Below are 22669 nucleotides of genomic sequence, written 5' to 3' on the forward strand. Positions count from 1 at the left end.
AATCACACAGCTGACTTATTAATAAACTACACAGTTTGTTAAATAAACTAATGAACGAATTCAGCTTGAAACATTTGGGAATATAAAACGTTTTAAGTTACACCACCATAGCGAGTCCCAAAAATCATGCTTGAAAAGTTCAGTTTTGACATATACCTGTGGAAAAATTGTTAGGTTAATAAAAACATTGTCAAAGTGAACATATCAAAGAAATGCAGTAGTTCTATGGCACTCACAATATCCACACAAAAACAACAAGACGAATTCAGCATAACAAATTTTGATAATCAGAAAATTAGGTGTGCCGCAATAAAAATTCAAAATGTTATGCCTGCAGAGTCTTTGCTGATATGTAACTGTGGGTTAGTTACTGCAAACTACACTATACATTTTATTACCTGCCATTTCTTTTGGTTGCATTAATTCCATTCCATTACCACTTAAAACCTGCTAAATACATTGGTGCCATAGCCATTTCCAATTAAAACTTGCCAATAACCAACATTGGCACCATAACTTTAGGTCCAATGCAATTACTAAAGCACTTGCCAAACAAAACACATTGGCACCATAATAAAACACTGCTTATTGGCACAAAGCCACCATGTGGCTCCAAAAAATAATTCAATTGCCCACCCTTGGGTAACACTCATGCTTAAAGTTTGGCACACACCAATAACTATATTCACACCAATAAAGAGACCCACAGCACATGGCCACTGTAAATCAACACTCCTGCCAACGCTATTGGCACAAAAAACAGGAAACTCCTTTCCCAGAAGCATGTTATAGAATGCCATATAACAAACCATAAAAACTACACCACAATGCCTGCAAAATGTGACCCATGTTTTCATATATCACATTCCCAAAGTGATGCATTGCCTTCATTTTCATTTTCCAAACAACATTTTAGCATGTGATGGCCTTTGCATTTACAATATAAAGAAACGTTGCATGGGTACATTGCATGTTGCTTTCAACTCTTAAATATCAGCACAATAAAATGGCAATGTCACAAAAAAAAAATTGCAATGTACATAAGGCAAAACATTTTGAGTTCGCACATTACACTTTCAAGAAAATCGAAAGGCAGAAACACTTTCCTGAAGATCCGATCAGACAAGATGGAAATGCTAATAGAAAATAAGTGCCTGCCGCTTTCATTTTGATAGCCTTGAAATGCATCCTCCAGTCATTGCAGTACATGTAACGTTCCAGTAATGCCGAAGGTAATGAACAGTCAATCCAGCTGCGCCTTTAACTCCTACTCAGTGTTAATATGACTTGCAGCCGCTCCTTTTTACAGCATGTTGAAACGCAGCTTGTAAAAGTCTTATGAACGTGGGCGTGATGTCAAATGCCCGGCTACTTCTATGCGCATTATCGCTGGAGCCACTTGCACTGCTGATAAGCAGAGTCTCTCTTTTGTTCCCCCGACCCCTTGCTCTGCCAATAACACGCCATTGACTTCTTGTGAAGCGCCAAATTAAAAATCCGCCTATGCCTTCATATATTAAGAAGCCCTTGCTGTGGCAGATGCAGAACAAATGAAAGTGAGCAGCGCTGCCCCCCAAAATCACTATAAATGTCCCTCACTAATCAGTCATGCAGGACATGGGGCGCGCTCACCTTGGGTCCGGGGGGTGGGGGGGGTGGTGGATGCTTCTGGTTCCTCACTCCTTTTTGGTGGGCAACTTCTTGTGCACCATATTCCTTCTGGCACAAGTTTGCTTCTTTTCTGTCCTTTCTTGCTGCTTTTCAGCCCCATCTGGTTCCTCACTCCTTTTTGGTGGGCAACTTCCTGTGCACCATATTCCTTCTGGCACAGGTTTGCTTCTTTTCTGTCCTTTCTTGCTGCTTTTCAGCCCCAGGTACACCTCAATCACCAAAATCCTCGTCGCCAGTGTTACAACGCAAGTTGAGGGGTTGTAATGATAAGCCAGGAGACCAGGTTGGGTTAAGAGACTTTAGTGGGTTCGTGGTACATAAGTCACAGGTAATAAGTTACAGGCAGGATAAGTACATAAGGGAGGGAAGCATCCACCGGTCCCCCCTCTGTTCAGCTCATTTTCCAACTGAACAGGGAGAACCTTGGCACTCGCACCAAAACATTCTAGATGGAACACTATAATACAAGCATTCCAGGCACAGGCTCACATATACTTAGGAAACAGCTAATGAACCAGGATAGGTAAGACATAACACATCCCTTAGTCTAAGCGTAATTTCCCTAAGGCGTTGGCTGACTGTCTCCCTAGTGGCCTCCTAATTGTCCCTCGCATAGCCCCACTTGGTTTTCTAGTGAGTTTAGGGATGGCGCCTCCTCGCACGCAGTTCCACTGACACTTAAGTCTCACACGGTCTGACCTGACCCTCTTCAACATTGGGTCCTTAGACGTTCCCTTCCCACGACCCTACTATCCCTATTACACTTTGCCTTCCTACCTCCACCCTTTTATTTTATTTCTCTTGCTTCTCAATTTCTCTCCTCACTACCTCTGATGTACCACTCTTCCCTCCTCTCTAATACTCATCACTTCCACCTCTCCACTACCATTACCATTACCCATCCCTGTGCTCTTGCCACTTCCACTTCAAATTCCTTCCTACTGCTCCTCTACTACCGTTTCTACTCTCACTACTACACTTGATGGCCGCTACTACCTCTACTTCTTACTACTACCATGAGCACCCTCCCTCCCATTACTACTTACTACTACCACACTGTGCCCACTACCACTTCACTACTCCCACATCCAATAACTACTTCTACCTCCTCCTACTCCTGCTACACTCCTACTACACTCACTCCTCACTCCAACTCACAACACCACCACAGACCGCTCTCAGAAGTAATCTACATACTCCTTCCGCACGGTCCTCCTCCTCCTTCTCCTCCTCCTCCTCCTCCTCTGGTCTCTCAAACCTCCTCCTTCACCTCCTGTCCTCTGTAAGGAAGGCATGGTATCAAACAGTGAAGACAGACACAGGTGATCACAGTTCAAGGGTGTTTATTGAACTTCAAATGGGTTGGATGAACATCTATCTAAACCTAAATCTAAGGATGGGAGCAAGCTACGACCATCAAATAAATAACGCAGTCCTAGTGGAGTCTCTGTCAAAAGAAAAGGACCTATCCTAATATACCTATTGTCAATCCTTACTTCTAAATACAAATGGTGTGGGATAACAATGTATGCAAAAGAAAAGTGTTCAAGAAAGAATATGTCAGGATGGTTGAGAAGTTGTCTTCCCTTCCCCACGTTTTCAGCACAGGGCAAGGAGGTACGTGTGAGCTTCGCACACACTCTGGCTTCTTGGCCACGTGGTAACAGTTAAAAACATAGGCACCAAGGCCTTCTGCCAAAGTCTCTCCCCCAATGAAAGTCTCTTATTGCAGAAGGCCTGATGTAACAAACAAAACACAAAAGTTCCTTTCCTTTGTCAGGGTTTTCACATTCACAAGTTCACAACTGGTCTCCCTCGTTCGGGCTTGGACCATGTATCCCCCCTCATTCAGGCTCAGATCCCTTTTCCACAATGTATGCAATTGGTCTCCCTCGTTCGGCTCGGACTACGGATCCCCCTTGTTCAGGCGCAGATCCTCTTGATATCAGAATCAAAGACTTTCGAATGTGCGAGGGAATTTGCTTAAACCGTCGCAGGACCACTTTGATTCACTTCAAACAATTGTTCTCACCAATCTTCTACTTACGTTTCTCTTAGCGGGAAACCTTACAGAGACTTTCGATTGAGCACATTCACTGTGCCGGACCACTCTGTCAACAGTATCGTATCTTTCCTTCTCAAGTTCAAACATTCATCAGCAGTTAAGCTTTACTTGTGTCTTTCATCACACGCGTTTAACAATGTTCGTTCCAACGCTAGTTATACAATGTTGCCCCTTGCAACAACCGTCTGTGTTGATCTCTCTGCTGCTTCTTTATTCTTGGAGTCAAGGACGATTCCACAGCGTCTGCTGCTCCTCCCCGCCTTGGTCAGTTATGCAGGATGGCCCGCGTTATCTGACACACAATGCAGGATTCTTCAGTCTGGTTTCCCGGCCTTATGTTTTCTGCCTTAAAGGGTTCTTGAAAGTAACGGCGTCTTGCCAAAAAGGTCAAGGGTGCTACACTTCTTACAAACCCTCTTTAGTTTGCCGTCTTTCTCCCCTCGTTCAGCTGCCGACTCTAAACTGCTGTACCTTTGTGTGCTTTGCCTCACTCGGAGTGTGCTCTCGTGCTCTGCCTTTTATCCGTGTGGGGAAGTTTAATGGAAGTCAGGTGTGAGTGATTGTTAGTAATTGCCTGATAATAGTAGTAGGACATAGAAAAGAAAAAAGTCACCAAATTGAAAACTCCTGTCCCATGCACACCATCATGGGCCCAATAATGGAGCCAAACTTTCTACAAATGAGATTATCGGATTCTTGAAATTTTACAATTTTCTTAGAGTTTCAAAGGCAAGTTAGGGATAATAATTTCATCAGCAGATATATTTCATGGCATAACAAATGTTGCTTTGAGGCAATTTACGTTATTTACAGTATGTGTTTATTGATCAGGTGCAGTGAGTTTGAAAAAAATCTCTCTCTTCATCAGGGGCGAATTTTCCAATCAATTCTATAGAATAATATAGATAACATTGTTTTACCCAACCAATTGATGGTAGATTTATACACAATAAAAATATAACTAATATAATTCAACCAATATAACAATACTCCTCAAAACATTCAAATCAATAAACCATCTTCATTTCATTAAACCGTGGTACAACACATTGATCTATTATTGTGTTAAGTCCTCCCATATTTCCAATGGTAAGTGACTCATAATATCAAGAACTGTGTCCATACATTTATTAAAGCAGGCTATTTCTGTTCCGATGGAAGAGGATTCACGTGTTTACTGTCAGTAGAAGTACTCTATCAACATGCCAGTAGAAGTGCTCTATCAACTCACAGTGAGGTGAGCAATTACTTATTACAGTAATCTGCATGTTATTTAGATCAAGTTCTTAAGGTGTTTTTCAGAACATTTATAAATTGTGAGTTGCTTAACATTGTAATCGGACAATAACCAACCATCGAGAAGGATCTAGCAGATTCCCGACAAAGAAAGTGCTGGAGGCTAGGAAACCTAAGGAGCACAGGGATTATCATTGCAGACTTTGTAATCATTTGTTGGAATCCCTGTACCATTTAATCATGAACTGCTGAGGAGTTGAGGATGCAAGATCCAACGTGTTGGGAAAATTCTTCTTGGAGTATTACACTTTAACTGAAAGAGCCATTTGGTCCCAGTTGATGCTAGGGACTAGGATTTCTGTAACATTTGCCTTGTTGGAACTAGTCACGATAATTTTTGACAAAATTGACAAAACTGATGTGGTACTTAAATGAATGTTGGGATGTTACATCCCTTTTGTTTTCGCATTGTTTCGCTGCTTTTGTTTCCTTTTATTTAACATTTTTTGTATATATATTGAGTTAAAGCTGATAGGTTTCATTAGGAAACCGTATGCTAAATTAAAACTTTTTTTTAATTAAAAAGATGATCGAGATCGACAGAACTCATAGGGTCCGGCCTACAGGCCTGGCCCGCCAGGGCCTACTTAAGGACTTTTTGACAAGCATGCATTTCTACAAGCAAAAGGAGAGGATTCTGTTGCAAGCCAGACACCTAGATGAGCTTATTTTTAGAGGGGGGAGGGGGGGTTGCACATCCCCCTGTACGAAGATCGGCCAGTGATCGTACTGCCTAAACGTAAAGCCCTCAGACAGCTCACAGAATGGCTCTTGTCAATTGAGGAATTTCACCTCCTGTTCAGCCATCTCCCTAAAAAGCCCCAACTCCTTATGAAAGCTCACCTGGATCGCAGAGTTTGTAAGGAACTCTGCCTCTACCTCCCAGCCCCTCAGGCGATTCTCACTGGCAGCCAGCTCAGCCTGCATAACGTTGAGGACTCCCACCTCCTTCGCAATATATATCGCCTGGATCACACACTTGAAGGCATCCCAACGAGTAGAATAAGAGGCTATAGACCCTTCATTCTCCTGGAAGAAATTAGTTATTCCCTCCCAGACCGTCTCTTTGAAGACCAAATCACGAAGACTCCCCTTTTTTTTTTTTTTTTTAGAAACCAACTGGTACCCTCCCCCCCTGCCACTTGCCTAGTATGATGAGCGAGGCAACCACTGGGGCATGGTCAGAGACCGTATGTGCCAGTACACTGCAATCGGTGACCCACCGGGACCCCCTGACAGAAACCAAGATACAATCCAACCTAGACTCGGAGCCATGCACAGAGGATCTAAATGTCTAGCCCTATATTGCCAGTGGCGATCCCTCCACACGAGTTCCCCAGTTGCACAAATCTGCAGTAATTTATGCATAGCCCTAGTGATTCCCCTACTGGCATCCCCCGACCTATCCAGCGCTGAGCACATAACCGCATTGAAATCCCCTGCCCATAATACGTTATTCGCTGAGTGGTTCCTGAGTTGTTCTTCGATAAACTCCAGCGTTTCCAAAACGTGAACCCATGCCTCTGTACAAGACCGGTTGAGAGCAAGGCCCTCCCCCTCGGTGTCCCCGATCACCTCCTGGTACAGAAATCCTAATGTACCGCTTATGGCTATACACACGCCTCGCGAGTTGAGAGTGTAAAAGGAGAAATATCTATGGTAGCCCCAAGACCTAGCAAAGGAGGCCTCCGTGGAAGGTGACAAGTGAGTTTCCTGAAGGAAAGCCAAATCCATTGGATGTCTCTGCATATATAAGAGCACTTTGCAAGATTTGTAGGGGAAATGTAGTCCTTGTACGTTCCAAGACATACATGTAATTTAGCCATATTAATTCAGTAAATGCCTCTCCGCGACAGCAAAATAATACAATTGTACCCCACTCAAATCAAGGCCACCCTCCATCCGCCCCCACCCCATCTCCCTCCAATCCTCCAGAGTAAACCTATCCTGCCAGAACGGTTAATACATGTGGAACGTCTGCAATCAAACAATACAACCACAACAAAGCAATCAACTGCAAGTGCCCACCGCCACCCCCACCGCCCCCCGCACCAGCAACCCAACCAGCCAGTTAGACACCCCCCCACCCCAACAACCACCCAGATTCAACAAGCAGTGCAAAGGCATGGGAACCTCTCAAGGCTTAGCCAACCCCACTGCCTTGTAGGTCAATGCGTGCCTCCAAATCAGGCTACCCCAACCTCCAACAAAACCAGGTATTACGGGAGCACCATTGCCCTGCAGGAAAGTTATCCAAGGTCTCTTGTCTGAGGCCGGTCTGGTTCCTTTCTGTTCTTCCTTGGCCCCGCCCCACCGTCCACATTGTCCAAGAACTCACTCACCTCCTCCGGAGATTGAAAGAACTGGGCCCTCCCATTATGCTCCACTCGTAGTCGTGCTGGGAAAAGCATGCAGTATTTAAACCCCTTTGTCTTGAGCCTCTTCACTTCGACAAAGATTTTCCTAGTCGCTTGCACCTCGATGGAAAAAATCAGGGAAAAGACGGATTTGGCCCCCTTTGTACGTGAGGGCCCCCAGTTCCCTTGATCTACGGAGGGCAAAGTCTCTGTCTCTATAGTTAAGCAGCCTGGCAATGATAGGCTTGGGCAGTGAACCAGACACCGGGGGCCTCCCCCCACGTATGCGATAGGCCATCTCCACTACGAACGTCACCTAGAAGTTAGTTCTGCCAAGAGCTCCCGCAGTATCATCTCAACAAACATTTCCATGGAGCTTTTGTCCGCTGCCTTAGGGACCCCCAGAATCCTAAAGTTATTACAGCTGGATCGCGATTCCAAGTCGTTATGCTTCTTGCTTAGCTCTTTGACTGTTCTTTTTAGCTGGGCTACTTCACGAGATGTCGCTGTGGACTCATCCTCCACATTGGACAGGCATCGCTTCGCTTTGTCCAGTTTGTCGCCATGTTTGTTCAATCTGACCTGCACATGATCAACTTTACAGGTAAGTGTATCTAGTTTACTATCTAGCAAATGAACGCCCGCCTGCAACTGTGTTAATAAACCTTTTAAATCTTGCAGGGCATCAGACAAGGTCTCCACCAGGGGCTCTACCGCAGCATCCAAGTTCTGGGACCCCCGCACAGTATGCTTGGATTGGGAAGGGGTGGCATATGGCAGTTTGGATTGGGTTTTGTCAGATTTCCCCATTCTGACCGATGCCACTTTGGGGGCAAAGGGGAGTGTAGAATCTTCTAGATCAACTCTGCTCGAAAAAGCCAGTTCGCAGCAACCTGACTCTCCGGGTGGCCAGCCTTTGCAGCTTAGCAGGATTAAGAATACTTAATGCCCCCTGGACTGTACCCCAGAGCGCAGTATCTAAAGAGCGGCCGGTCTCACCCCCTGCCACAACAGTTCCTCTCCGGAAGTCTGTAGGATCCTACCAAGACGACCTCCTCCTCCGTTCACAGTACAGGGGGTGCAGGCCAGGCCAATGCCATATACAGGCACCCCCTCTCCTTGTCCAGTTGCTGACAAGTATTTATGAGGGCAGAGGGGCTGGCCCCTTCCGATCCCAGGGAGCGAAGGGGCACCACAAGACAAAAGCAGGTGCTCTGGGGGGCCTACTGACCACCCACCCCTCCAAACACTCACACCTTAAGGGATTCTCACTACCAAATAGCTGCCTGTGCCAGCACACCAGTCTTTTATTTCCCTGTGCCTTCATATTAACAGTCTGCAGGAGCCGGGCTTCTCATACCGCATTCACTTGTTTTCTTGTCCCAATCACATATGCAGCATCCACAATGAAGATGGGCTGCCGTGTAATGTGCTACGGCTCGCAGAGCCACGCAGCTCGCACTAGCCTCAGGCGCCACAACACTGCAGCCTGTGATCCTCCAGAGTGGGCTTAGCCAGGCTGGCTGTTGGACAAATCGCCCCACCCCCGCACTGCTGTAGTCACTGTGGTCCCTCCACTCAATCCCCTCTGGCAGCAGGGACACCCAGGATTACTCCGGCGGCCTATGTATGGTCCCGCTTCAAGCCAGCGCCGGGTCCCTTACGCTGGCAACCCTCACCCGACGCCGCTCTCTGAAGTGTGTCACCTTGCCACCCGTGGTAATCTCCACAGCAAGGGTGCTCCACTCCACCCTGCGGTACTCGTCAGTGAAGCCAGTCACTCCTCGACCCCGCAGGAGCCACGGTCGTCTCTCCACCGAACCGCATCAAGCCACTTCCTTGGCGCTCCTCCTGCAGCTCCTCCACAGGTGCTCACCTCACCCCGCAGCCGGATCCCTGCTCCTTTGTCCGGTCCGGCCTCAGTCCCAGCAAAACTGCAGCACTTTCCCACACCAGGGCATCACTCACCAGGCCCAGCGCAGCCACACTGGCCTCCAGCACCAAGCCAATGCCTGCCAGCCACCGTGACCCCGGACATCGGCACACCAGTTCCCTTAAAAACACAGAACATTTTATTTCAAACAAAAGAAAACGCCTCTTTAGCCTCATTGCTAAAAGGGTGTTCCCTTGCTATCGACGTAAATTATGGTGCTCGTTAGGATGTCAAGTATAACAAAATCAGTCCTCCGTCCTAACCTGTCCAACTATCTGTCCCTACCACCAGGCTTGTACTTTGAAAGGAAAGACTCATGGAAACAAAAACGTGTGTACAGGATCTCTTTTAAGCACATAATTTACAATTCTTGGTGTTAGTGATATTTCCTTCAAGCTATTTTCTTCAAAAAGCATTCTGTCGAATTGCATGTTTTGTGGTGGGTGCAATGTAATCATTGGTTTTAATAATCCTTATCTAAAGACATGCTTAATTCAGTGCAGTGATATAGTCACAAATATGGGTATCGAAATTACTTTTTTAGATGACAGGGCCAACCAATGCCATTGGCATTTTGGTAGGACTTGCTTGTCCCTAATTTAGTACATAGCCAGTGCGTGTGAGTGTATCATCTGGAAGGGGAACATGAGCATGTGCTTGACATCATTTACTCCCCACTGCTTGACATTTCAACAGGCGTGCTAGAACACACATTACAGCAAAGAAAAAGTACTGAAGAGGTCTCCAGACAATCTTTGGACACAGTTGTCGGGTGCTTGAATCAAACTCCCCCATCATACCTGTAACATCGGCTAACTATTATACATCACCACCTCAATTTGATTTCATGGAACATTGCTGGGCTCAGAGACCAAATGAATGATGAGGAATGGTTAGCCTATATCAGGAAGTATACTATTCGTTTGCAAGCAACCTGGGTGCAGGAGGAGTATACTTTAAAGGGTTATGCCAGTATCCCCACTCAGGGCGTATAGACGTAGAAAAGTTCAAGGGTACAACCTGGTGCAGGAATTATAACATTGGTTCGACGGTCCCTGCTATTTAAGATTGAAAGAATCACAGTTAAATGCAAACAGGTTGTGGCAATAGCTCTCAGTGCTACCAATGGTACTGAAGGGCTATTAATTATTAATGTACATTTTTCTCCTAAGAAGAGCAGCTTTGTTCATTAACGTTTGAAGAATGTGGTTGAGGGGCTAACAAACCATGATTTGGACACAAACAACCATGGGAGACGTCAATGCTAAGATAGGACCGACTAACAAGAAACAAGAAACAGTGAAAGGCGGATATTAGAGGAATCTTTCAGAATGCCGACCAGGAACATAGTAAAACCAAGCAGGATTCGAGCGGTCAGGAGTTCGATCAATTCCTGTGCGAGTATGCAATAGTTGAATGGCTCACTAAAGACAACATTTCCTAATCAATATCAATCATTGAAAAGAGTACAGAAGGCCTTTTTGGAAAGTATTATTCAATCTACGAAAGAAAAATATTATAGAAATATGCAACTACAGCAAAAAGTGACCACCACAGTGGTTGTGTTTTGAAGATTTGATTGATGCAATATGGGTAAATTGCACCTTTACAAGCAGTGACCAACCTCATGCTAATTTATACAGGAGTAAGCATAACCACTGGTATTACCACAAGTGCAGACTTAAGTAAAGCAAAATATGTACAGCAGTCAAGGAAGGCGGCATGACAGAGGGACAATGATTTAATCTAAAGAAAGCCTATACAAAATACTAAGGAACATGTCATCAGACAGTGGGACTTAATGCAGAAGACGGTTTACATGAAAGACTTTAAACTCTTTTAGAAGTTAGTTGCTAAGGGGTTCGAAGCCACTAATAAGAATGAAGAGTGCCCAATTCCTTTGAACAGGTGAATCAGCCATTATCAGGATATCCTCTTTGATCGAGGGTGGTTTGAAGCTAACATCAATAAGGATTATTCTGGAAAGGATATAGTTTTGTTTGAGGAGGAAATTCTTGTTTGTATTAAGTCACTTGACTATTGAAAAGCTGCGGGACCGGACAGCCTAAGGTCTGACATCTTCAAATGTTCCCCAATTGGTGGTTGGTATTTGTTTTTTGCTGCTTTCCTATCACAGACTTGTATAGGACACCCTTTCTTTATGCTTTGTTTTTACGCCTGACCTGATTCTGGAAGGTAAGTAAAGCCTTCTGCTTTACTTTCATTGTCGTTTTGCTTATTCTTATGGGGATACTGATCAGTCCATAATACTTTCAGTTTTAAGAGGCTATGTTTAGTGAATTTCTTGTAATGTTACAATTGCACTCATCCGTAAATATAGATGTATCCCACCCTGAATGTAAGCAGTCTAAGCAGAAAATGTATTTAGGGGTAATCACTCGATAATTGCTTTCCGGGTGACCTCTAAATTGCATCAATCCTCTAATTAGATTACTGCATAATTGAGCTAGTTGGAGAGGAAAACATTTTTTTTTACTAACATGTGCTCTTTAATTCATATTAATAAAGTGATTTATACAAAGACAGTTTGAACTCAACATTGAAGTCTGCGTTACATTCCATAATAAACATATCGTAATGAAAGAAAAAACATTTGTCTTCATGATTCATAACACAAAAACATTAAACAACATGACAAACAAAATTAAAGTTTCAAGGTGTAACATTAAAGGTGAGTTATAAAAGAGGAAAACTTGAATATAGTTCCCTTTTTAACACACTGTTGTGGGTGTCTTAGAAGAACTCCCTGTATCTTTCCCTGGCGATTACTCTATTTGGTAAAAGAGGAAGGAGCTTGTAAAGGTTCAAAAATTGTCCTAGGGCTTTGATGTAGCCTTGTATCTGGGTCTTTTATGGTAAAAGAATTATTTGCCTACGTGGGGGCTTGGTTCCCAACCAAGCTCTTCATGTTTTTGATGGTCATTCAGCTTTTTAGTTTGTCCACCTTCATCAGGGCGTCTCATTTAAAGACCCTGCCAATAATGTGATCCCAAGTCTTGGGTCGTGTTTGGTCTTGAGTACTAGGCCATCCTTTCCCCTCATGTGCGGTTGCTGCTGTACATCTTTATTTCAAAAGTGAAGAAACAGGTTATCCAATGTCCCTTTCCTAATAGTGTTTGCTCTTGTCCCTGGGTTTGTGTCCAGGATTCTATTCACGTGCAGAGGACTAGAAAAGAGTTGGAAGGGCGTACCATTCGGTGACTAAATCGTCTCCAGCCTCGAAATGTTCCTATGGCGTCTGCCTGCAACTGCACATGGATTGCTTGCGGATAACGCTATCCCAGAGTTCTCCGATTGTTCCGGGCTGATTCCCTGCGGTCTGGGGGCCTTTATTCAGCCTAGAAAGTACCGCTGGGATGCAGATGCACGCGAATGCGTCTGTCGAGGTCCGCGTCTCAATTGCACACATCACCATGAAGTGTATCTTTTGAACTTCTTATGTCTTGCCTTTTTAGGTTACATTAACAATTAGTCAAGGATGAGCTGGTGGCAACAGATATTTTTCTACTGTGTTTTCAGCTCTTTTACTAGTGCACTTTTGCATTTATCGCAAAGGGCTACCAAAGGTGGCTAGCACCCAAGGATGGCTGTGCCACGAGGTTCTTGATGGTCTTTTGGCTCTATTGCTCTTTGACCTTCTTCCTTCCCTCTCGCGTCTAGAATTGCTATATTTCGGAAGTCTTTTCCCAGGTAAAGAGGCAGTGTGGGTGCGTATGAGGTCCGATTTAGGGGCTTGGATTGTCTGGTCGCAGTACACATCCTGGTGCCTAAATGTCTGTTGCTGGGCAGATGTTGTGGCAAGTGGCTATCCAGGATTGGATAGCTACTGCCAGTTTGAATGGTGCAGATCTTTGCTTCCAGTCCAGATCTGCAGCTATTCTTCGGATCATAGTTGGAGCCGAGCCCTCTATGAAGAATAGCAGCCATTAACCACCCCTGCAGCTGGCCAGTACCAACACCAGTGAAGTCCTGGTGAAGCTCGGCTCCTCTGCCTGATCTCAAGAAGACCCTTCTTTGACACCTGGACCGTTGTTTCGACCCCTGGACCACCAGTGGGACAACCAGTCTCGACCCATTCTTGACCTCAAGCCCCTAGCCAATTGTCACTGCCACAAAGCAAATACAACCATACCAGGACTCTACGTCAGATACTTTCGGCCTGCCCTCATCAACACCACAGGTTTTGTGCCTGCCTCTCCTTCTACCCCACTACTACGATATTTTTCTGCAAAACCACTAGCCAAAAATGGCAGTCTTGTGCTATACATGACAGCTTTATAATAAATGTACAACGAGATTGCATTTTAAGAGAAGGTCTGAAAGGTGGGTAGCATGAGACATACTTTAATAGCATCCTTGGCATCCACTACTCCAAGGTCTCGCAGTGCCCACGCAGTCTGTCTTTTGTAGGAATCTCCCTTGTCCGATTTCCTCACTTTCACCACGTTTACTTGGACCGGGCGTTCTGTTGTGACTGATGAAAACAAAATCTATATGTTAGAATTGCATGAACCATTTAACTATTACCATTGGATTTATGTGCAATATACAATATTTTCACTCTCATACGTTACATGAAAGGGAACATAGGCAATTAATAATTGAAAAGGAAAACACAGATGTGAATTTTTATAGAAGAATAGAAACCAGTAATTAGTACAACACAAACATGGGGCTTTTATTAGATGGGGTACACACAGACCATTTTTTTAGCACATCCCCTTCTTGTAGGGATATGAGCAACAATGCCATAAACACGATTTGCATCAGATTTCCTGTTGCATAACACCAACGTTATGGTACGTTACAATACGCCTCATCCTAGGGCTTAAACATTCTTACCCTATCAGACCACCCTTGAGATGCTTCACTTGCTGTCATTCAGAGAGCCTTCCACACCCGATGCTTAGCACACAAGTCAAGCACCCTTAAACCTGCAAACCCTAAGGTTATCATAGCAGCCATCTAGTTGCAGATGGTTGGATTTACAACACCAGCTACCTTTTTGACAGGGAGCTACAAGGTTTTTTAGGATGTTCAGGTGACATCTAATTCAGTGGAGCATTCCACCCACCCCAAACCATGCATGCACAACTTTCCTTCATTTACTCAAGTTCTTTTTATGAATCTGGAACCCCCAATTTAATAACATTGATTCCTTACAGCTCCCCTCCCCTTTTGGGACAAGAAACACACCGGGTATCACAGAAGGTGTATTAACCAAATAGAAATAATTGAATCAATATAAAGACAAACAAGTTATAATTGAAGGAGATTCTAATGCCAAACATGAAAAATAATCAACACATTTGTCACCTCAGTTTTCAATGCTATAGTAATAGAGATAGAAACCTTTGTGACACACATCACCATAGGTAACTATGCCTTGTATTCATTCCCCCTAAGCATGCATGCACCATGGATTGAATGCATGAGTCCCAGAGAAATCTTTCATTTCTGAAAAACAACAAATTAGTCTAAGTATCCCTGCATATCCAATTCTTGCTACTTCCCCTTTATTCAAAATAGATACCACCCCCTTACTCAATAGCAGGCCAGAATTTCAACAGCATTTTAAACTCAACTGCAACAAACCCCTGGACCTTCAGGTATGTAAATGGCTTGTTAAAAAGGAAAATGCATGTTCAACACGTATGTAGGCTAGAATCCCTTCAGTGCCGTAGAATCCCTTCAGTGCCCTTTCTATTCAATTATTGTGTAAAAGCGCACCTCTCTCACTTTCAATGAGAAACTTTAAATAGCGAGAGAATGGGTAGTGACTAATCAGCCTCTCCCTTTGGTCTGGAACACTTAGCTTTAACAACAGTAGCCTGCCCATTGGCGTATCCAGGTAGTGAATTTACTTTATTTTTCTAGGCATGCACACTGTGAGATGGCCTTTGCTCTTCTGTTCTTGCACAATGCACAGAGAAGGAGTCAGGGGTGCTCACTATATACAGATCATGGGTACCATTTCATTGATCTATAATTCCACATACTCTATGAAATATTTACTTATTTCCCAGGATGTACAGTCAGTTACTAAACCCCGATCCTCAGTACTTCCAAATAACAGGGCCAGGAGTTATAGTATCACTACCCTGGATTGTTTCCCCTTTAGATCATACTCACATATGCATTTCTTTTAGACTTTATCACAGGCAGGTCGGCAGCCTCTTAAAGACTGGTTCAATTCTCCTCCATTAGGAACAGGTGGGCATCAGTCAACAAGATGGGATCAGCTTTCCTCCACTGCCGGTCTGCTATTGTTTCCACTGAAGAAAGCCTGGGGCTTGAACTCCTCTTAGGCCTCACTTTCAGGGCTCTGATGATAATCCAAAATGGGGCCAAAAGGAGAGGCATCTTATTCCTTTGCCTTCCTGTTAGCAATTCTTCTTTCTCTCCATCAGTCAGTGAGTAAGCGAATGACTGTCGGTACCACTGTATTTTGAGGTGTGTATACTTTCCCCAATCTAATTGGTCAATGCATATGATTGGACCGTGTTCCAAAAGTGACATTACAGTAAATATTGGGCATATTAATGGAGGCAATTTGATGGGAGTAACTTCTACACCCATTTCCCCTTCCATTTAATTTGATGTCATCTCAGGGATTTTTTGCATTAAATATTATAGCATTCTCAGATAATGAATTCCACACATATCACTGCTATACTAATTTCCTCACTCTAGCACAAATCAATTGATGCAAATTATATCATGATAGGACCAATGGTTAACAACTTAGATTGTGGCTTTTAAATGATTGTGTATACATTATTTTTACATCTCAGAGTGACAGTCCCTGCAACCGTTATGACATATGATACACTACAGTGACCCATTTCTTTGCAACAAAATGCAAATTTGCATAGTCAAAATGACCTCACACAAATTTCGCTTTTCAATCACCTAATCGAGCATTTCTAGCTGAACATTGCAAAATAAGAATCAACGTTCTACGAGTTTCTGTTCAAGTATTATGGATGAAATAAAGAATCCCACTGTAAAAGAGAAAAATGCATTTTCCAATACAAGATTACATTATTAAATAGCATCTGCAGGTGGGCCTTTCACCAACAGAGCATCTGAAGTCTTCAGTTCTTTAGCGGTTACTTCAGGGATAATATTTACGACCCAGGGGTCTGGAGGTGGCAAGGTCTTTGAAGTTTGGTTCTTCAGGGCTTTATGACTTGTCTCCTCCCTCCCCACCCCCCTTAGACAGTACCCTGTCGATTTTTAAGATTAACCTTTGTTTTTCCAGGCATTTTCTTTTTCTGCCTTCATGAGGGGCCGGGTGATTGAAATATCACATTAGGCACCACAGATCTGCTGAACTCCCATTAGATCTTTATTTTAGGCCCATTATACACAGATGCAACCCATAAAAACGCTGGCTTAGGATTTATTTAAGGTCCAGCCTCCATGTGAATAAGTTCCAGGCCAGTTGTTAGCTTTATGGCTGATCCTACACCACTGCATCTCCATTAGAAGGCATGGGAGTTGTTTTCACATCTCTTTTTGGGGGCGGTGGGCATGAGCAGAATACAGATATCAAAGCTCAAACTAATAGCTGATGCTTGATTCAGGTTGCTTTCTATCCATTGCCACTTTTTAATGTTCATTTTTCGCTGCCTTTAGATGTTATATTTTCCATGTTACTTTTTCTATGAATGCAACTTCTCCATTTTGATAAGAGTTGTAGGATGCTTTCTGATATTTGGGCATCTTCATCTCCGGCCTTGTCAATTAAAGTTTTATATGAGTGACTAAAAAACATTGCACATGTGTTTTTGTGTGTTTTTTTTCCAAAATGCAGCCTCACCTGTGAGTTTGGAGGCACTTTCTTTAGGTGGAGTCCACCGAGAACCTGTGTCAGGTTTGCCTCTTTTCTTGTCACTAAGTTGTTCTTTGAAGAGGTAAGGCTGATCCTCATTTGCTGCCACAATATCTCCCTGTTGAACAGAGGAAACACTGGGGCGGGCCAGCAGGTGAACGCCTCAAGTATGGGGAAAAAAGCCAGAGTGGCTATAAAAAATAAACATGTGATGCAGGAAGATCTGGAGTGTTGGAATGAGGCGAGTTCTCAGGATGGACTGGAATCCGTGGAAGGCGAAGTCCATAGTGAGCAGGAAACCAAAGAAGGGCAGAGAGAAGGATAAGGGAGCGGAGCATATCCACTATATAGAGGAGCGCAAGGAAGCCAATGGTGGAAGAAATCAGGAGGGGACAGGAAAAGCGAGTAAGAAAACAAGCATCTACCATGTCAGGAGAAACAAAGGGTTGCAACGCGGCGGGCCGAATACGGAAACATCTGGTATCCCGATCGGCGGATGCCATTTTGGAGGAAAACTAGACAGATAATTCATGTTACAGAGTAATGTGATGGACTTGTCGGCCTCCTCTCCTCCAAAGGTGCCAAAGTGACCACCATGTCGCTTTAACAGTATGACCCCCTCCTCTTTGGCCCCGGTTTCCATGGATGTCGTTGGTGAAACTGCTTGAGAAGTATCGGAGGATGTGGGTGTTGTGCAGGTTTCTATGTTCTTTCTTGAATTGAGTATCGTTTCCAATGCACTAGGCACTGCAATGCACCTCGGAAGAACCGGGAGTCGCAACTGCGAGAGACCTCATACTCCTTCGGATCCGGATCAGAGATTTCTATATCTGTGTGAAGTATGGGTCTGTTGTATTTTTTTGTCCGGGATAGAAGTCTTTAATAGGGAAGCATGAAAAAATGGATGAATGCGTCTCCAGGTCTTGGGTAGGCTGAGTATGAAGTTAACAGGATTGATTTTAGCAGAGCTTGAAAAAGGTCCAAGATAGCTCATAGAGAGTTTAGATTTGCATATCCACTGAGGTAAATATCTGATGGAGAACTACCTTATCTCCAACCTTCCATGGTGGGTCGCCTCTGCAATATTTATCGGCATTGTTTTTGTTCCGTACCCGAGTTGCCTGAAGACCTTCCTTAGCCTTTTTATGGTTACCTGTAATCTGGGTCAACAGTTTGTCTAGAACTGAAAGGTTGGTTGGAGGTACAACCGAGGTAGGAAGTGATTGTGGCTGAATTCCTCACAGACAATACAAAGGGCTCATATTGGTGGCCGTGTGGATGGTGTTGTTATAGACAAATTTGTTATTCATATCAGCCCAGTTGTCTTGATTATTCGTGACATAACACCGGCGGTATTGGTCCATGGTGTGGTTTAGGCATTCTGTTTGACCGTTTGTCTGTGGATGGTACCCCGATGAACGCGCCCATTCGATGCCCAACAGCTTACACAGTGTTGACCAGAAATGAGAGGTGTATTGTGAACCTCGGTCAGTAGTTATAGAAAGTGGGTCCATGTAAACGAAATATGTCTTTCATAAAAACTGTGGCCATCACTGGAGCTGAGAAATACCGGGTAACGGCGAAAAATGAGCCATCTTGCTAAATGCGTCCACTGTAACCAGGATTATAGTGTTGCCTTTGGTTGGAGGCAGGTCAACAACAAAGTCCGAAGAGATAGGAGTCCAGGAACCTCTTGGTACCGGGGGTTGTCGCCATTTTCCTATGTGTTTATGCGTAGAGTATATATTTTGTGTGCATATGGGGCAAGCCATAACAAATTCCTTGACGTCTTTCTTTAAGGTGGGCCACCAGAAAGTGCGGGAAATGAGATCAACCGTACTCGCTATGCCCCTATGTCCGGCTCTGGAACTATCATGACGAATATACAAGATTTTCCCCTGCAAAAGAAGTGACAGTATAACCAAAAGTCCCTTTTAAAAAAAACAAGATCTCCCTTGGTAACAAGTTGTAGTTGGTCCTGAATTTCCACAGATGGAAGAAGGTTCAAGTAGGCCATGCGGAACAGGTCCAAGAATGTGTTGACCACATAAATGACTTGTTTGTTTCCCAAGATCTTCTCCGGGGGATAGGATGTTCGGTCGTCATCATGATATCCTCTCGAGAGCAAATATGCAATGATATTCTGACTCCCAGGGAGATAGGTAATGGTAAAATCATACTGTGAGAAGAAGTAGGCCCATCTAGCTTGTTGGCTATTGTGACACTATTTGCTGTAATATCTTGCGGTTTTTGTGATCCGTGCAGACTTCAAAAGGGGTGTACAGACCCCAACAATAAATGTCTCCATTCAATGCAAATCGCCCGGGTAGCCAGCAACTCCTTCTTGATAACAGAATAGTTTGTTTCCTTGTTGTTGAGGGTTCGTAAATAGTGGGCCACCAGATGTTTCAGTTTATCCCTGCCCGCCTGTTTGAGAACAGCTCCAATGTTACCATGGGAAGCATCGGTCTGTACTATAAAGGGTTCATCTTGATCTGGTTGGATAAGGACAGGAGCAGAACAAAACGCTGTTTTCAATAGTTGGAAGGCTTTCTCTGTTTCAGGATCGCAGACAAACGCAACGTCTTTCTTCAGTAGATGAGTGATTGGGAGTACGATCCTGGAGAAATTCTATATGAATCTATGATGGAAATTGGCCACTCCTAAGAATCGTCGAACCTCTTTAACGGTTCTAGGGGTTGGCCATTTGGCGATAGCTGAGGTTTTTCGTGGATCCATCTCTATACCTTGTTCGGAAAGAATAAAAGCAAGGTACGAGACAGAAGGGACTTCAAACTGACATTTTTCTGGCTTCACCAGAAGTCGATTCCTGTGTAGCCTTTGTCATACCCCCGAGAGATGACTATGGTGTAACTCTGGTGATGCTGAAAAAAACAAAATATCATCAAGGTAGACTATCACATGTGGAAAAAGGATATCTGAGAAAAGACGGTATCCGTAATGTCCATAGGGGGTGCGTATAGCTGTCTTCCATGGATCCCCCTCCTTTATTCAGAGAAGACGGTACGCCCCTCGGAGATCCAACTTGGTGAAGATAATGGAACTCTGGGCAGCCTCCAAGATATAATTGATTAAAAGGCATGGGGTACCGATCTTTGAGGCGACTTCATTTAGGTCTCTATAGTCTATGCAGCGTCGAAACTCACTGGTATTTTCTTTTATATAAAAAACAATGACGCCCCCGCAGAGGACTTAGATTCTCAAATCAAACCATTCTGTAGGTTGTCATCCAAATATTTCCTCAAAGCTTGTTTCTCTGAATAAGAGAGAGATAACATTTGACAAAAGGGTGCTACCGAGTCCAGGTGGATGTCAATCGAACAGTCTTCGGGTCGATGAGGCGGCAGTTCTCGAGGCATCTTGTCCACAAAGACATCCATATAGCACTGGTATGCTTCAGGAATATATGTGATCTCTTGAATGGTAAGATGACAAGAATCTTGGCCCAGTATAGAAGTGGTATCCACAGGACCATTGGTAATTTCTTGATTGCACTTTTTCAAGCAATTCTCTGACAAGAATTGTATCTGGTTGAAAGCCCAGTTGATGGTCGAGTTCTGTTTCCATAGCCAGGGGATGCCCAAGATGAGAGGAACATGGGCAGCCCTAATGATATCAACGGTTACCTCTTCTTGGTGGTAATTGACAGTCATCAAGAGGTTCCCAGACTTCTTGGTGATGGGGCCCAAATTTAGAGGTCAGCCATCTACTCCTTTAACGGGTTGATTGTATGAATGATCCTCCAAGGTGATGTTATTTGCTTCTGCCCGTTGTATGTAATTGTATGTCCATAAAGAGTCCAGCGGCTCCGCGGCTTTCCAGGACTTTGGGAAAACAAGCTAACAGGCAATAGAAATCAAGAGGCCATAGGGGCCATCTTGTCTTCTATCAGAAATCAACTGATTCCAATGACAGGGCTGGGGTATCCCAAAATGGAGGATACCCAGGGCACTTGTCAAATTCAGCATGGAGCTGCTACCAGCCCATACCATGCTCTTTTGGCCACACACAGGTGCCCAAAAACACATAGGAGTACAGGGTTGTACCCCCATTCATGGGTGCCATAAGGGTATCCCAAGGGTCTGTTCACTAAACCAAAAAGAGGAAGAGCTGCACTGCCAGGAGTCCCACCTGGAATCCTGTGCAGAAAATACACAGAAACTGGTCTAAAGTCTACAGTTCTTTAGTGGCGGTCTGGTGGCAAGGATAGGGTGCTGTGGGCAAGCGGGACAATGGTTGTTGCACTGGAGTAGTTGCTGAACCAGAGGAAGGACAAACTCTTGATGCTGGGTTAGGATGCAGCTGTGCTGTTCGCAGACATCACAGTTCCGTTACCAGGCAGATTCAGAAAACAATGTACTTCAGCAACCAATTTAAGATGCGGTCACGAGTCAATGGCAATCATTTCTTTTAGATGTGATCAGAGACTTTGGTCAGTGGCAATCTAATATTAATTTAAGATGCAGTCAATAGTCAATGATGGCACGTTACAGTGGTCAAAGTTCATGTAAGAAATGGACCCCGTGGAGCCTAAATGAAACATATGCAGTTCTTGGATTTTCCAACAATAGGACTTGAGTGCATCTGTTACCAGCACTCAGGGATTCCAGACTCTTTGTGACCGACTGTAGGGGAGGCATGGTATCACAAGTATGACACTGAGACAATGGAATCAATTTGTAAAACCTTTATTGAAAATGTTGGAGCTGGAGAAACTCCTACTTTCACCTATAACGAGGATGGAAGTAGTCTCGACCATCAAACGATAAACAAAACAGTCCTAGAGGAGTCGTCAAATCAAATGGCATATGCTAATGAAACTTAATGCCTGCCCTATCTCTTGTACAAAAAGTGTAAAAAGAAAAAATGTATGTAAAGGAAAAATCAGTGTTCAGAATGAATGAGGTTGAACCAGCTCTCTCCCCCACGTTAGACCTCACGGAGTAAGGCTGTCCCTGTAGGCAGGATGACACACTCTGGCTCGGTTTCCAAAACTATAAACAGTGGCTTGAGGCCTGCCTGGCCTTCCACGGTAAAGTCTCTTTTCTTGACTTTCAAAATAGCACTTCAACACAAAGTTCACAAAGGTCCCCCTCTGTCGGGCTCAGACCTCTCACGTCAAGGTTCAACACAAACTTGCAAGGAGGCTCCCTTCTCCAAGATTATTAGACTTCGGGTCTCCCTGAATCGGGCCCAGACCACTTTCCCATGTTGAAGACTTTCAAATGTGCATGGCTCTTTACACACCACCGCAGGACCACTTTGACTCAAGTTCACGTTTACTCTTGCTTACTTCACTTTTGCTGTTGATTTGATGTATTGCTTCAAACAATGTACCTTTCACTCAGACGTACGAGTGGGCTACTTCCTATCGCTGGACCACTCCGTAACTTGGTATCGCTGATCTCAAAGCTGTCTTTGCTTGAAAGTTTATTCACAGGTCTGCCTTTCTTTGCATCTCAGCCACA

At 44.1% G+C, this 22669-nt stretch overlaps 1 protein-coding gene across 4 annotated transcripts in view; it reads right to left on the bottom strand.

Moving 5' to 3' along the window:
- Positions 1–22669, bottom strand: part of EXOC1 (exocyst complex component 1) — a 791619-nt gene that overhangs the window by 675279 nt on the left and 93671 nt on the right. For all 4 annotated transcript variants that reach the window (XM_069631625.1, XM_069631623.1, XM_069631624.1 and 1 more), the window contains exon 3: positions 13687–13817. In XM_069631625.1, the coding sequence (XP_069487726.1) occupies positions 13687–13817 (131 nt within the window). The remainder of the gene's footprint in view (positions 1–13686; positions 13818–22669) is intronic.

This window comes from Ambystoma mexicanum, chromosome 6q (genome assembly GCF_040938575.1).
Source record: "Ambystoma mexicanum isolate Mex_15411 chromosome 6q, UKY_AmexF1_1, whole genome shotgun sequence".
NCBI lineage: Eukaryota > Metazoa > Chordata > Amphibia > Caudata > Ambystomatidae > Ambystoma > Ambystoma mexicanum.